The sequence below is a fragment of the Macaca thibetana genome, chromosome 7 (genome assembly GCF_024542745.1).
Source record: "Macaca thibetana thibetana isolate TM-01 chromosome 7, ASM2454274v1, whole genome shotgun sequence".
Taxonomy (NCBI): Eukaryota; Metazoa; Chordata; class Mammalia; order Primates; family Cercopithecidae; genus Macaca; species Macaca thibetana.
In genome coordinates this window covers 11,100,856-11,113,882 of record NC_065584.1, presented here as the reverse complement: position 1 = coordinate 11,113,882, position 13,027 = coordinate 11,100,856, and the positions used below count along the sequence as shown (strand labels likewise).

Below are 13,027 nucleotides of genomic sequence, written 5' to 3'. Positions count from 1 at the left end.
CAGCTTTTTTCTTCTGTATTTTATCTAATAGACCAGAAAATTTGCAACTTACGTAGTTGCTGCTGGACTCCAGTATGGAGCAGAAGGAGGCATGTTACACACATTTTTTAAGGTATGGCTTTTCAGTGATGACATGGAATGTTTAAAAGTGTCTTACGATAAAGATACACAATTTGAAGGGAAGGTGTTTCTGATTGCTTTGGATGTGGTTAGTGCAATAGAATAGCAGAAAATGAAAGAAAGTATGGATGTGATACTTTTAAATACTGAAGATGTGCTTCAGTATTTAAAGGGAAAAGGGTAGATATTAGAGAAAGAGGAAGAATTTTTTTAAGATGTGGGTAAGCCAGGCGTGGTGGCTGATGCCTATAGTCCCAGTAAAGCACTTTGAGAGGCCAGTGTGAGTGGATGGCTTGAACCCAGAAGTTTGAGACCAGCCTGGGCAACATGGTGAAACCCTGTGCCTACAAAAAATAAGTAAAAGGTGTGGGTAGATAAGAGGCAAGCGGGTGTATTCTTTTGAGTCTTTGATCAGCTGTTCAACATGAGGGAAGGGTAGAGGAATAGTCACTTATGCATTTATCTAGCTCAGCGAATCTGCATTTTTACGTAAGATAAAATAAACATAGGGCAGAGGAAGCAATCAGATATGCATTTATTTGTCAGGTGAGCCTAGGGATGACTTTGAGTTCTGTCCTTGTCCTGTACCTGTGAAGATAAGCTGTCAATTTACATTGTCAGGGTGAAATTCAACAGAACTGTTTTCGGGTAAAGCTCTGGGGGCCTACAAATAATTTCCTAGTGGGCAAATTGTGAGGAAGGTATGTAGCTTTTAAAATCTTTGAATGAGGCTCACGCCTGTAATCCTAGCATATTGGGAGGCCGAGGCGGGCGGATCACCTGAGGTCAGGAGTTCGAGACCAGCCTGGCCAACATGGTGAAACCCCCATCTCTACTAAAAATACAAAAATTAGCCAGGTGTGGTGGCACATGCCTGTGATCCCAGCTACTTGGGAGGCTGAGGGAGGAGAATCGCTTAAACCTGGGAGGCAGAGGTTGCAGTGAGCCAAGATTGTGCCACTGCACTCCAGCCTGGGTGACAGCAAGACTCCATCTCAAAAATCTCAAAAAATAATAATTTTAAAAAAGAAAACAAAAATAAAATCTTTGAACGAGAGACAGGTTTGCTTTATGTAGTTCCCAGCTTGACTTTTCCCTCTGGCGTAGTGATTTTGGGGTCCCAAGATTTATTTTCCTTTCACATTACCCATCACAAAATTCCCAGTTACTACAGTCAGCCTCCTCAACATCTCCCTTCTCTCCATCCCCACTCCGTGCACTTCCCACTTCCAAGCTAGGGTACCCCATCTCACCTGCACACCTGCCATCATCTCTCTCTCCCCATCGGACTCTCCTTCCCACCACTTCTCCACAAGGCAACAGAAGCAAGCCTGCTGGTGTCACATCACTGCTTAGAACCCTTCAACACTTTCTCGAAGTCCAAAATATCTTACAAGACCCAGTGGTCTACTGTGACCCCCACCCCTACCTCTTTCACTCTTAACAACAATTCAAAATAATCTAATACGTGACACTTAAACAGTACTCAGGATGTCTGTTTGGTTACTGAAATACTTAATGAGAAGAAAAGACGAGGATTTGGACTCTGAGGATTGGGGTTCCAGTCCAAGCTCTCACAAGTGTAACCTCCTGCATGCTACTTTATCCACTAAGCATTTCACTCCTGTACCGATGGTAATTATTTCCCGTCACCTCATCCCTACTGGTGGGGGTAATTTTAAATTTTAATTTGTCTTTTTTGTGAGAATTGAGACGTCATGCATGTGAAAACATTCTTCTCTATATAGATGGCATGCGTATAGCTACTAAATACAACTGGTTGTAGATCTCTTGAAAAGTATTTCAGTCCCAAGGCTACACATTATTTCTCTTGGCAGAATTTGATCCTAAATCTCATCAGGGCTGATTTATAAAACACCCCCTGGAGGAAATTACTTAAGCAGATAGCTAGGCCTTGTGGATGCCTCTGACTGTAGACTTATGTGTGAGCTGTCATAGCCATCCACGTATAACTGGGGGACATGATTTTGCTTTTCTTTCAGATGGCTTGGCTGGGTGAGATTCCCGCATTACCAGTTTTTGGCGATGGAACAAATGTAATTCCAACAATCCACGTTCTTGATCTAGCAGGGTAAGCATTCTCCCAGAGACATGACCTTCATAGAATTGGTTAATGTGTTTGTTTGTAGGCTAATACTTTTTGAGCATCTGCCCAGTGCTAAGACCCTTACATGCATTATTGTGTTTGTTCTTCATAACAACCCCATGCAGAAGGTACCATCTTCTCCATTTTGCATCTAAAGAAATAGTGTCCACTGTTCAAAAAAAGTTCTACTTTCTGGTGACAAGTTCAGGTTCATCTCTTAGAAACTACCGGCAGAATAGCAATGCCCTCCAATTTTGGAAAAGAAAGACTTTGGTATGTGCATTCTGAGGACGTAGTTTCTTATTCCTTTGTCCCAGATGAGATTAATATGTGTAACTCACCAATTTAAATTCTAGAATTCAGATGGAAAACTGTAAACCTGAAGCTTTTTTCTTCTTTGACAGTTGTAGGTAAAGTTGACATATGTTTTTTATACTCACAGAGCATCTAAACCCTGTATTCAGGCAGGTCCAGAAACCCGTCTCCTCCTTTGAAGACCCTGACTTAAATGTGAGGTCAATGAGCTGGTTCACTGTGTTTGTGGTTCATCAGCTCCAGCTTCCGGGGACTTCATTCTGTCACCTCTATGGCACATGCCCAGAAGGGAGCAATTTCTGCACTTCCCCGAGGTTCTGGTTTTCAGATTCCCACTCTTTCCCTCATCCACTGGCCACTGGTAAATTAGTCACAACCTCAGATGAATTTCTAGATTTACTGGGAAATGAAGGAAGTTTAAACTTCAGGGCCACATCCCTGAGCAGATCCCTTTCCGAGACCCTGAACCTCATTTTTATTATTATTATTATTATTATTATTTTTTGAGACGGAGTCTCACTCTGTCCCCCAGGCTGGAGTGAGTGGTGCGATCTCCGCTCACTGCAAGCTCCGCCTCCCGGGTTCACGCCATTCTCCTGCCTCAGCCTCCCCAGTAGCTGGGACTACAGGCGCCCACCACCACGTCCGGCTAATTTTTTTATATTTTTAGTAGAGATAGGGTTTCACCGTGTCAGCCAGGATGGTCTCGATTTCCTGACCTCGTGATCCATCCACCTCGGCCTCCCAAAGTGCTGGGATTACAGGCTTGAGCCACCGTGATCCACTTTATTATTTTTCTTAAAGGAGGATCCTCTAAGTCAGGGATGTCCAATCTTTTGGCCTCCCTGGGCCACACTGGAAGAAGATTTGTCTTGGGTCACACATAAAATACACTGACACTAACGATAACTGATGAGTTTTTTTAAAAAAATCTCATAACGTTTTCAGAAAGTTTATAAAGTGTGTTGGGCCGCATTCAAAGCCATCCTGGGCCTCATGTGGCCCACAGGCCGCGGTTTGACAAGCTTGCTGTAAATGGGCTAAGCTTCAGGCACTACAAAACCCTGGATCTGCTCCATCCCTGGGGATGGAGGGGCCGTAACATACCCATTTTTTCTGCAGAGATTTTACATTATGACATTACTGGATTTCAAAGATATAGAAGAGTCTTCTATATTATTAATATAACTTACTTGGCATTAGTCCTTAACATATTACTTCCAAACATAAATTAGAGTGTGAAATTATTCCCATTACAGAAGGACTTGGGGCCTGTTAAAAACAAGTTATAGGAGGCCATTGTTTTGGACTAAGTTCTTGTACTAGGCCCCAACAGACCAGACTGAAAATCAAAATGGAATCACCCATGCTAAAGCTCCAGGCACCAAACTGAAACTAAGCTGTTATCTGACCTTTCGAGAAAGCTAATTTCCCAAACAAGCCAGTTTCAATCTTCAATAGCTATGATAATAAAACTCTCTGTGTTTTCATCCTTATGACAAAAAGTAGCCTGAAGTAACTTGGTGCTAACCTATCAGTTATCTTTCCTTTCTTTTTTTTTTTTTTTTTTTTTTTCTCTTTTGACATGGAGTCTTGTTCTGTCACCCAGGCTGGAGTGCAATGGCACAACCTTGGCTCACTGCAACCTCTGCCTCCTGGGTTCAAGCGATTCTCCTGCCTCAGCCTCCTGAGTAGCTGGGACTACAGGTGCCAGCCACCACGCCTGGCTAATTTTTGTATTTTTAGTAAAGACAGGGTTTCACCATGTTGGTCAGGCTGGTCTCGAACTCCTGATCTCAGGTGATCCACCCGCCTCGGCCTCCCAAAATGCTGGGATTACAGGTGTGAGCCACTGTGCCCGGCCCCGTTAGTTATCTTTCTGTTGTTCTACCTGTCCCTGTCTTACAAGGAAAGTAACTTTGAAATGACCAATGTGCTTTTTGTTTTTTGTTTCTGCTTTCTGCAGTCCTTTCTGCCTATCGAACCACCCGCCTCTGCTCATTTCACTGGCACACTTGTTCTATTTTATGGAATGAAATGTTGCCTGATTCTAGAATCACAAATAAAGTCAATTGAAATCTTTAACTAGATTTGTTATAATTTTATCTTTTGACAGGCCCATTTAAGTAGCATTTTTCCCCCAGAGGTTTCTTTGAAGATTGTCAAATATTTAACAGAGGAAAAAGCAAAAAGCTGAAATGTTCTGAGAAATGGATACAAAATAGGCTAGGCGTAGTGGCTCATGCCTGTAATCCCAACACTTTGGGAGGCCAAGGTGGGAGGATCGCCTGAGCCGAGGAGTTCGGGACCAGGCTGGACAACATAGTGAAACCCTGTCTCTACAAAAAATACAAAAATTAGTCAGGTTTGGTGGCTTGCGCCTGTAGTCCCAGCTACCTGGGAGGCGGAGGTGGGAGGATCACTTGAGCCTGGGAGGTTGAGGCTGCAGTGAACCGTGATTACACCACTGCCTGCCAGCCTGGGTGACAGAGCGAGACTCAAAATAAATAAATAAATGAATGAATAAATAAATATAGAAAAAAAAGAAATAAATACAAAATAAATGTGACCTGCACATTTGGAAGCATGGATCGATTTATTTTCATTTTATTGAAAGGAAGCTAAGATGGAGGTAAAATTGACAAGTCATTGTGATAGACATCTATTCACTATTTTTTTCTCTCTGGAATTATTTAATTTTTGTTCCAATTCCTGCTCTTCCTCTCACTAGCTGTGTGAATTTGGGAAAGTTACTTACGGGAATAGCAGCAGTACCTACCTGCTAGGGCTGTGAGAATTCAGTGGGATCACACCTGTGCCGCCCTCAGCACAGAGGCAAGCACTCGGAAACCTTGGCAACTCGGAATAGGAAAGCAGGCTCAGGCACTGTTGCTACGTGACTTCCTTAAAAGAGCCACAGCTTGTCTAAATCTGTGTCTTACTTTGTAAAATATCTCCCTAAAGCACTGTTGTGAGGCTCACATGAGCCACTAGATGGGGAAGGCTTCATAAACTGGGGTCCTACTGGGCTCAGGTCCCCTTGTTGGGAGACAGGGCAGTATGCTAGAAAGAAGACAGGTCCAGAAACAGATGGATCTGACGTCAAAAGCTAGCTCTTCCACTTTCGCAATAGCTCCTCAGCCTGAGAAATGTCACCGAACTCTTTAGCATCTTCCTCATGTGGAGAATGCAGATAACCATCCCAACCCCGACCTTACTGAAAATGGAGATAACTTATCAAAGCACCAAACCCCACGCCCAGTCATGGGGGTGGTGGTCAGTGAATTCTAGTTTACTGCATCTCTTTCGCCTTTTCCCTCTGATGATTATTTTACCTGTGGGTCTGCAGAGTGATACAAAACGTCATAGATCACACGCCGAAGCCTCACTACCTGGTTGCTGTGGATGAGTCTGTTCATACCCTGGAAGATATAGTCAAGGTACAGTGGTTTCATCTCATACTTTGATGACATATCATAAATAGTTTTGCCGGCCAGGCATGGTGGCTCATGCCTGTAATCCTAGCACTTTGGGAGTCCAAGGCGGGTGAATCACCTGAGGTCAGGAGCTCAAGACCAGCCTGGCCAACATGATGAAACCCCATCTCTACTAAAATACAAAAATTAGCCAGGCAGAATGGCGGGTGCCTATAATCCCAGCTACTCGAGAGGCTGAGACGGGAGAATCGCTTGAACCCGGGAGACGGTAGTTGCAGTGAGCCAAGATTGTGCCAGTGAACTCCAGCCTGGGCGGCTGAGCAAGACTCCATCTCAAAAAAAAAAAAAAAAAAAAAAAAGTTTTGCCTACTGGAGTGTAGTTATACAATCAGTTGTGCTAGCAAAACTGGGACTCCTCAGTAGAATATCCATAAAACCCAAACTCATTATCTGCATTTGCAGTGTATACTTTAACGTTACTACCAAAATATCCTTTCTGTGTCACATGCACAGAGGGAAATAAGAAAGACCACTGCAGGGCTAGGTTAAGAAGACGGCGATCACTGCACCCCAGACACACACGCAGCTGACACACCAGAACCCTGAAATCCACCAACAGGCATTTGCCCCAAAGTGTTGATGTGCTCAGGTTCACCAACCTACTGGCCAATTCCAGGAGCTCTATTTTTAATATTATTTATTTGTTTATTTATTTAGTTTTTTGATACAGAGTCTCGCTCTGTCGCCCAGGCTGGAGTGCCATGGTGTGATCATAGCTCACTGCACCCTTGACATCCTGGGCTCAAGAGGTCCTCCTGCCTCAGTTTCTCAAGTAGCTGGGAACACAGGCGTGCACCACCATACCTGGCTAATTTTCATTCTTTTTCTTTTTTTGTCAAGATGAGGTCTCACCATGAGACCAGACCATGTCTGGTCTGAAACTCCTGAGCCCAAGTGATCCTCCTGCCTCAGCCTCCCAAAGTGCTGGGATTACAGGGGTAAGCCACAGTGCCTGGCTAAGTTTGTTTGTTTGTTTTTAATTTTTTAGAGACAGGGTCTTGCTCTGTCACCCAGGCTGGAATGCAGTGGGGTGATCATAGCTCACTGCAACCTCAAACTCCTGGGCTCAAATGATCCTCCCACCTCGGCCTCTGAAAGTGCTCGGATTAGAGGTGTGAGCCATTGTGCCCAGCTTCAGGAGTCTAGATCTGGGAGAGCTTCCTCTTCTAGTCCAGGCTGCTCTGGCTAAAGCAGCTACCATGTGGCCCAGCTAATGCAGCCTTCTCCTGGCTGCTCCCTATTCATTTTTAAGATTCAGCTCAAGCCTGAGCAACATGGTGAAACCCCATCTCTACCAAAAAAAAATAATAATAATAATACAGAAATCAGCCAGGCATGGCGGTGTGCCTGCAGCCCCAGGTACTCAGGAGGCAGAGGTTGCAGTGAGCCAAGATTGTACCACTGCACACTAGCCTGGGTGACAGAGCAAGACCCTGTCAAAGAAAAAAAGAAAAAGAAAAAAAGAAAAAAAATTCAGTTCATCTATCTTCCTGTGCACCCTCCCTGCCTCATTCCCACCTCCTGCACGGGACAGGTGTCTCTCTTCACCCCAGGTTGTTTTAGTCTGTTTGAACTGCTACAACAAAATACCATAAACCAAGCAGCTTATAAACAATAGACATTTATTGTTCACAGTTCCAGAGGCTCGGAACTGCAAGATCAAGGCAGATTCAGCCAGGCACAGTGGCTCACACCTGTAATTCCAGCACTTTAAGAGTTCAGGTGGAAGAATCACTTCAGGCCAGGAGTCCAAGACCAGCACTGGGCATAGTGAGACCCCCTCTCTACAAAAAATTTTTAAAATTAGCCAGACTTGGTGGTGCACATCTATAGTTTCATCTACTTGAGAGGCTGAGGTGCCAGGATTGTTTGAACCCAGGAATTCAAGGCTGCAGTGAGCTATAATTGCACCACCTTACTCCAGCCTGGGCAATAGAACAAGACCTTGTCTCTTCTCATGCCTGTAATCCCACTTTGGGAGGCCGAGTCAGGCAGATCCCTTGAGATCAGGAGTTCGAGACCAGCCTGACCATCATGGTAAAACCCCTTCTCTACTAAAAATACAAAAATTAGCCAGGCGTGGTGATGCATGACTGTAGTCCCAGCTACTCAGGAGGCTGAGGCAGGAGAATTGCTTGAACCTGGGAGACAGAGGTTGCAGTGAGCTGAGATTGTGCCACTGCACTCCAGCCTGGGTAACAGAGCAAGACCCTGTCTCAAAAACAAACAAACAGAAAAATTGTGGGAAAAAAAAAAAGGCAGATGGTTACTTAGTTTTTATTTAAGATATATTCATAGATTAAAATTAATATTTATAAATATATTATAATTTATTAATGTAGTTTTATTTTATATATATACACACACACACACACATACACACACACACAGCAGCGTGCAGAAAATAAGATTAAAAAGAAAAGGAATTGACTGGGTGCGGTGGCTCACACCCGTACTCCCATTCAGTGTCTGACGAGGGCCCGCTTTTCGGCTTCATAGATGTCGCCTTCTCCCTGTGTCCTCACATGGTGGAGGGGCGAAGGTACTCTCTGGGGTCCTTTTATAAGACACTAATCTCATTCTTTTTTTTTTTTTTTTTTTTTTTTTTTTTTTTGAGACGGAGTCTCGCTCTGTAGCCCAGGCTGGAGTGCAGTGGCCGGATCTCAGCTCACTGCAAGCTCCGCCTCCCGGGTTCATGCCATTCTCCTGCCTCAGCCTCCAGAGTAGCTGGGACTACAGGCGCCCGCCACCTCGCCCGGCTAGTTTTTTGTATTTCTTTAGTAGAGACGGGGTTTCACCGTGTTAGCCAGGATGGTCTCGATCTCCTGACCTCGTGATCCGCCCGTCTCGGCCTCCCAAAGTGCTGGGATTACAGGCTTGAGCCACCGCGCCCGGCCTCATTCTTTTTTTTTTTTTTTTTTTTTTTTTTTTGAGACGGAGTCTCGCTGTGTCGCCCAGGCTGGAGTGCAGTGGCCGGATCTCAGCTCACTGCAAGCTCTGCCTCCCGGGTTTTTACGCCATTCTCCTGCCTCAGCCTCCCGAGTAGCCGGGACTACAGGCGCCCGCCACCTCGCCCGGCTAGTTTTTTGTATTTTTTAGTAGAGACGGGGTTTCACCGTGTTAGCCAGGATGGTCTCGAACTCCTGACCTCGTGATCCGCCCATCTCGGCCTCCCAAAGTGCTGGGATTACAGGCTTGAGCCACCGCGCCCGGCTAATCTCAGTCTTGAGGGCTCTACCCTTATGATCCACTTTCCTAAAGGTCCCAACTCCTAACACCATCAGCTTAAGGGTGAAGATCTCAACATGTGAATTTTGTGGGACACAGACATTCAGACTATAGCACAGAATCCCCTTTGCTGAGCTGCAGACGCTCCACATGATCATTATCTGTGTACAGTTCTGTCTTTCTTTTCACACTGGGAGCTCTTGAGGGCAGATCCCGGGCCAGGCTCATCGTTATCTCCACTACCTGGCACTAATGCTATTTTTAAAAATTCAGTTATGTTCACATTCATTTGGGGTTGTTTATTTGTTTGTTTTTGAGACAGAGTCTCACTCTATCACCCAGGCTGGAGTGCCGTGGTGTGATCTCGACTCACTGAAACCTCTGACTCCTGGGTTCAAGCAATTCTCGTGTCTCAGCCTCCTGAGTAGCTGGTACTACAGGCACGTGCCACCACGCCTGGCTAACTTTTGTATTTTTAGTGGAGACGGGGTTTTACCATGTTGGCCAGGTTAGTCTCGAACTCCTGATCTCAGGTGATCCGCCACCTCGGCCTCCCAAAGTGTTGGAATTGCAGGCGTGAGCAACTGTGCCTGGTCCATTTGAGTTTTATATAAAGTAAAGCCTTCCAGGTAAACCAAATAATATTTCAATTTTCCTCTAACAGTGTATCAGTAAAAATACTGGCCCTGGGAAAATCCAGAAAATACCCAGAGAAAATGCATACCTAACCAAGGACTTAACGGTTAGTATATGAGGTGTTTTTTGTTTTTTTTTTAAACTATCTTTCTCAATAATATTATTATTTTTTTAATATCAGATAGGTTTTGGCTAAATAACATTGATCCATGAGGGATTTGGAGTCAGAAGGCCTAGGTTCCAATGCCATCTTCAACTCCTACCACACCAGATGTTCTACCCTAAGACAACTTACTCTTGTCTTCAGCTGTCTTTCCTGAAAAACCCCCAGAGGTCGTGGTCAGAAAATGTATTTGGGCTGGGCACAGTGACCAGCGTGACCAACAGGGTGAAACCCTGTCTCTACTAAAAATACAAAATTAGCTGGGCTTGGTGACACATGCCTGTAATCGCAGCTACTTGGGAGGCTGAGGCAGGAGAATCACTTGAACCCAGGAAGCGGAGGTTGCGGTGAGCCTAGATCGCACCATTGCACTCCAGCCTGGGCAATGAGAAACTCCATCTCAAAAAAAAAAAAGAAAAAAGAAACAAAACAAAATGTATTTGGAAGCTATTTGATACGTAAAATGCCATTCAAACACTGGGAATTATTTTCTTTGGCCTCTTTCTAAAATTCAAACAGCAGGCTGAGATTCCAATTCCATCACAACAACAAAACAACAGGGTTTTTTGCAGTGTGTTTTTTAAGCTTGCATTAGAATGCAATTCTTTTTAAGAATAAATTGCATTTAAACACTGCACTCGAATATGTTTCTGAAAGGACTGATACTATGGGTTGCCTTGAGGAGCAGAACTGGGTTGTTGGTGGTCAAAGGTCAGAGGGAATTTTTTTTTTTTTTTTGGAGATGGAGTCTCGCTCTTCGCCCAGGCTGGAGTGCAGTGGTGCGATCTCAGCTCACTGCAATTTCCACCCCCTGGGTTCATGCCATTCTCCTGCCTCAGCCTCCCAAGTAGCTGGGACTACAGGCGCCTGCCACCACACCCGGTTAATTTTTCATATTTTTTAGTAGAGACGGGATTTCACTGTGTTAGCCAGGATGACCTCAACCTCCTGACCTCATGATCCGCCCACCTGGGCCTCCCAAAGTGCTGGGATTACAGGTGTGAGCCACCCCACCCCGGTGGGAATATTTTTCTCTACACCTTTTGTTCTTCTAGATTTTGAACCATGAAACTACAGTATTCAAAAAGTAGATGCAATTAAAATATTTTAAAAAGAAAATTTGGATTTCCAGTATCTTCCTACTCTTTCAGCCAGAATGTGGCCCACCATCAGAGTAGACACGGAGACTGTTCAGAAGTAACATAGCATCACACAGGTGCTCTGTAAATACTCAGTGCTGGATTAATTGACTTCCACATTTAGTGAATGGATATTGTCTTTCTTTAATAACCGTAGTGATTTTGGTCTGTTAATGACAGTCAGAATTAAACAAAAAAAGACAAATCTCTAATTTTCCTCTATCTTTTAGCAAGATTGTCTCGACCACTTACTGGTCAACTTAAGAATGGAAGCGCTCTTTGTGAAGGAAAATTTTAATATCCGGTGGGTGGCCCAAACAGGATTTGTGGAAAATATCAACAGTATCCTCAAAGAGTACAAGCAAAGCAGAGGATTAATGGTAACTATCACCGTTTCCCATTGAAACTTCTGATTCAAGAGAAATAAATCAGACTTCTAAGTGTGATGATGCCAATGGAAGTATTTGCTTTTTCAAACATTCACATTTCTAATTTCAAGTTGTTTTTCAAATTTGACAAATTTGTCCAGGTCTAACAAATTTATGTGTATGTTAAATTAATACTTGTCAACCAAACATGAACAGTTTTAAAGTTAACATAGATAATAATGTATGCAAATTGCACATGATAGAAAGCTCCAGTGATGTCACGGTGTTGTCCATATAAAGGAGAATATTAAATAGGGAAAAATATCAAGCGCCTTGCTGGCTGGCTTGTTTCAGTCCTAGGTATACATGTGAGAGGTAGAAGAAGCCTGATTACTACTTCGATCTCTTTCTAAGTGGTCAGAGGACTCACTGGTCATTTTAATTATCACAGCTTTTCAAGGTCAATATTCTTTTTAAAAAATTAATTAATTGAAATGGACAAATAGATTACATACATGTATCCTGTACAACATAATGTTTTGAAATATATAGACACTGTGGAATGGCTAAATCGAGCTAATTAACATCTGTGTGAACTCACACACTTACCATTTTTTATGGTGAAAGGTAGATATTCTTATCTCCATAGTATAGATGAGGAAACTAAGGCTCAGAGAGATGAAGTAACTTTTTTTTTTTCTTTTTCTTTTTCTTTTTTAGACAGAGTCTCACTCTGTTGCCCAGGCTGGAGTCCTGCAGTATGATCTCGGCTCACAGCAACCTTTGCCTCCTGGGTTGAAGCAATTCTCATGCCTCAGCCTCCTGAGTAGTACCTGAGCTTATAGGCGTGCACTACCACATCTGGCTAATTTTTGTAATTTTAGTAGAGATGGGGTTTCAGCATGTGGACCAGGCTGGTTTTGAACTCCTGGCCTCAAGCAATCCACTTGCATTGGCCTCCCATAGTGCTGGGATTACAGGTTTGAGCCACCGTGCCTGGCTGCAGCAACTTTTTCTTTTTCTTTTTCTTTCTTTTTTTTCTTTTTTTGAGACAGAGTCTCGCTCCATAGCCCAGGCTGGAGGACAGTGGCGTGATCTCGGCTCACTTCAACCTCTGCCTCCAGGGTTCAAGTGATCCTCCTGCCTCAGCCTCCTGAGTAGGTAGCAACTTTTTCAAGGTCACACAGCTAGTCAGAGATTCAAACTAGGTAGGACGCAGACGTAACTGGAATGTCCACGTCTAACTGCAGGGCCGCCGCACTTGGCTCTCTGAAATCAGATCGATGAAGCACCTGTGCAGAGCTTTGGCTGGATCCCAGGGAAACATTCTAAAGACAAACGTAGGTCATACACAAGAAAGTGTTTTGAAAACTGTAAAATGGCCTATGTGAGTAACAGGTGTCATCATAATCATAATTACCACTGTTGAAGGGAACGCTCCACATAAGCAAGTA

The 13,027-nt window shown here is 43.9% G+C and overlaps 1 protein-coding gene across 2 annotated transcripts in view; it reads left to right on the top strand.

Annotated features, from left to right (window-relative positions):
* Window positions 1–13,027, top strand: part of AK7 (adenylate kinase 7) — a 101,362-nt gene that overhangs the window by 47,068 nt on the left and 41,267 nt on the right. Inside the window, exons 6-10 of one of the 2 annotated variants that reach the window (XM_050799061.1) lie at window positions 32–112; window positions 2,124–2,212; window positions 5,892–5,982; window positions 9,932–10,009; window positions 11,436–11,585. In XM_050799061.1, coding sequence (XP_050655018.1) covers window positions 32–112; window positions 2,124–2,212; window positions 5,892–5,982; window positions 9,932–10,009; window positions 11,436–11,585 — 489 coding nt within the window. The remainder of the gene's footprint in view (window positions 1–31; window positions 113–2,123; window positions 2,213–5,891; window positions 5,983–9,931; window positions 10,010–11,435; window positions 11,586–13,027) is intronic. The other variant, XM_050799062.1, reaches the window with a different exon arrangement.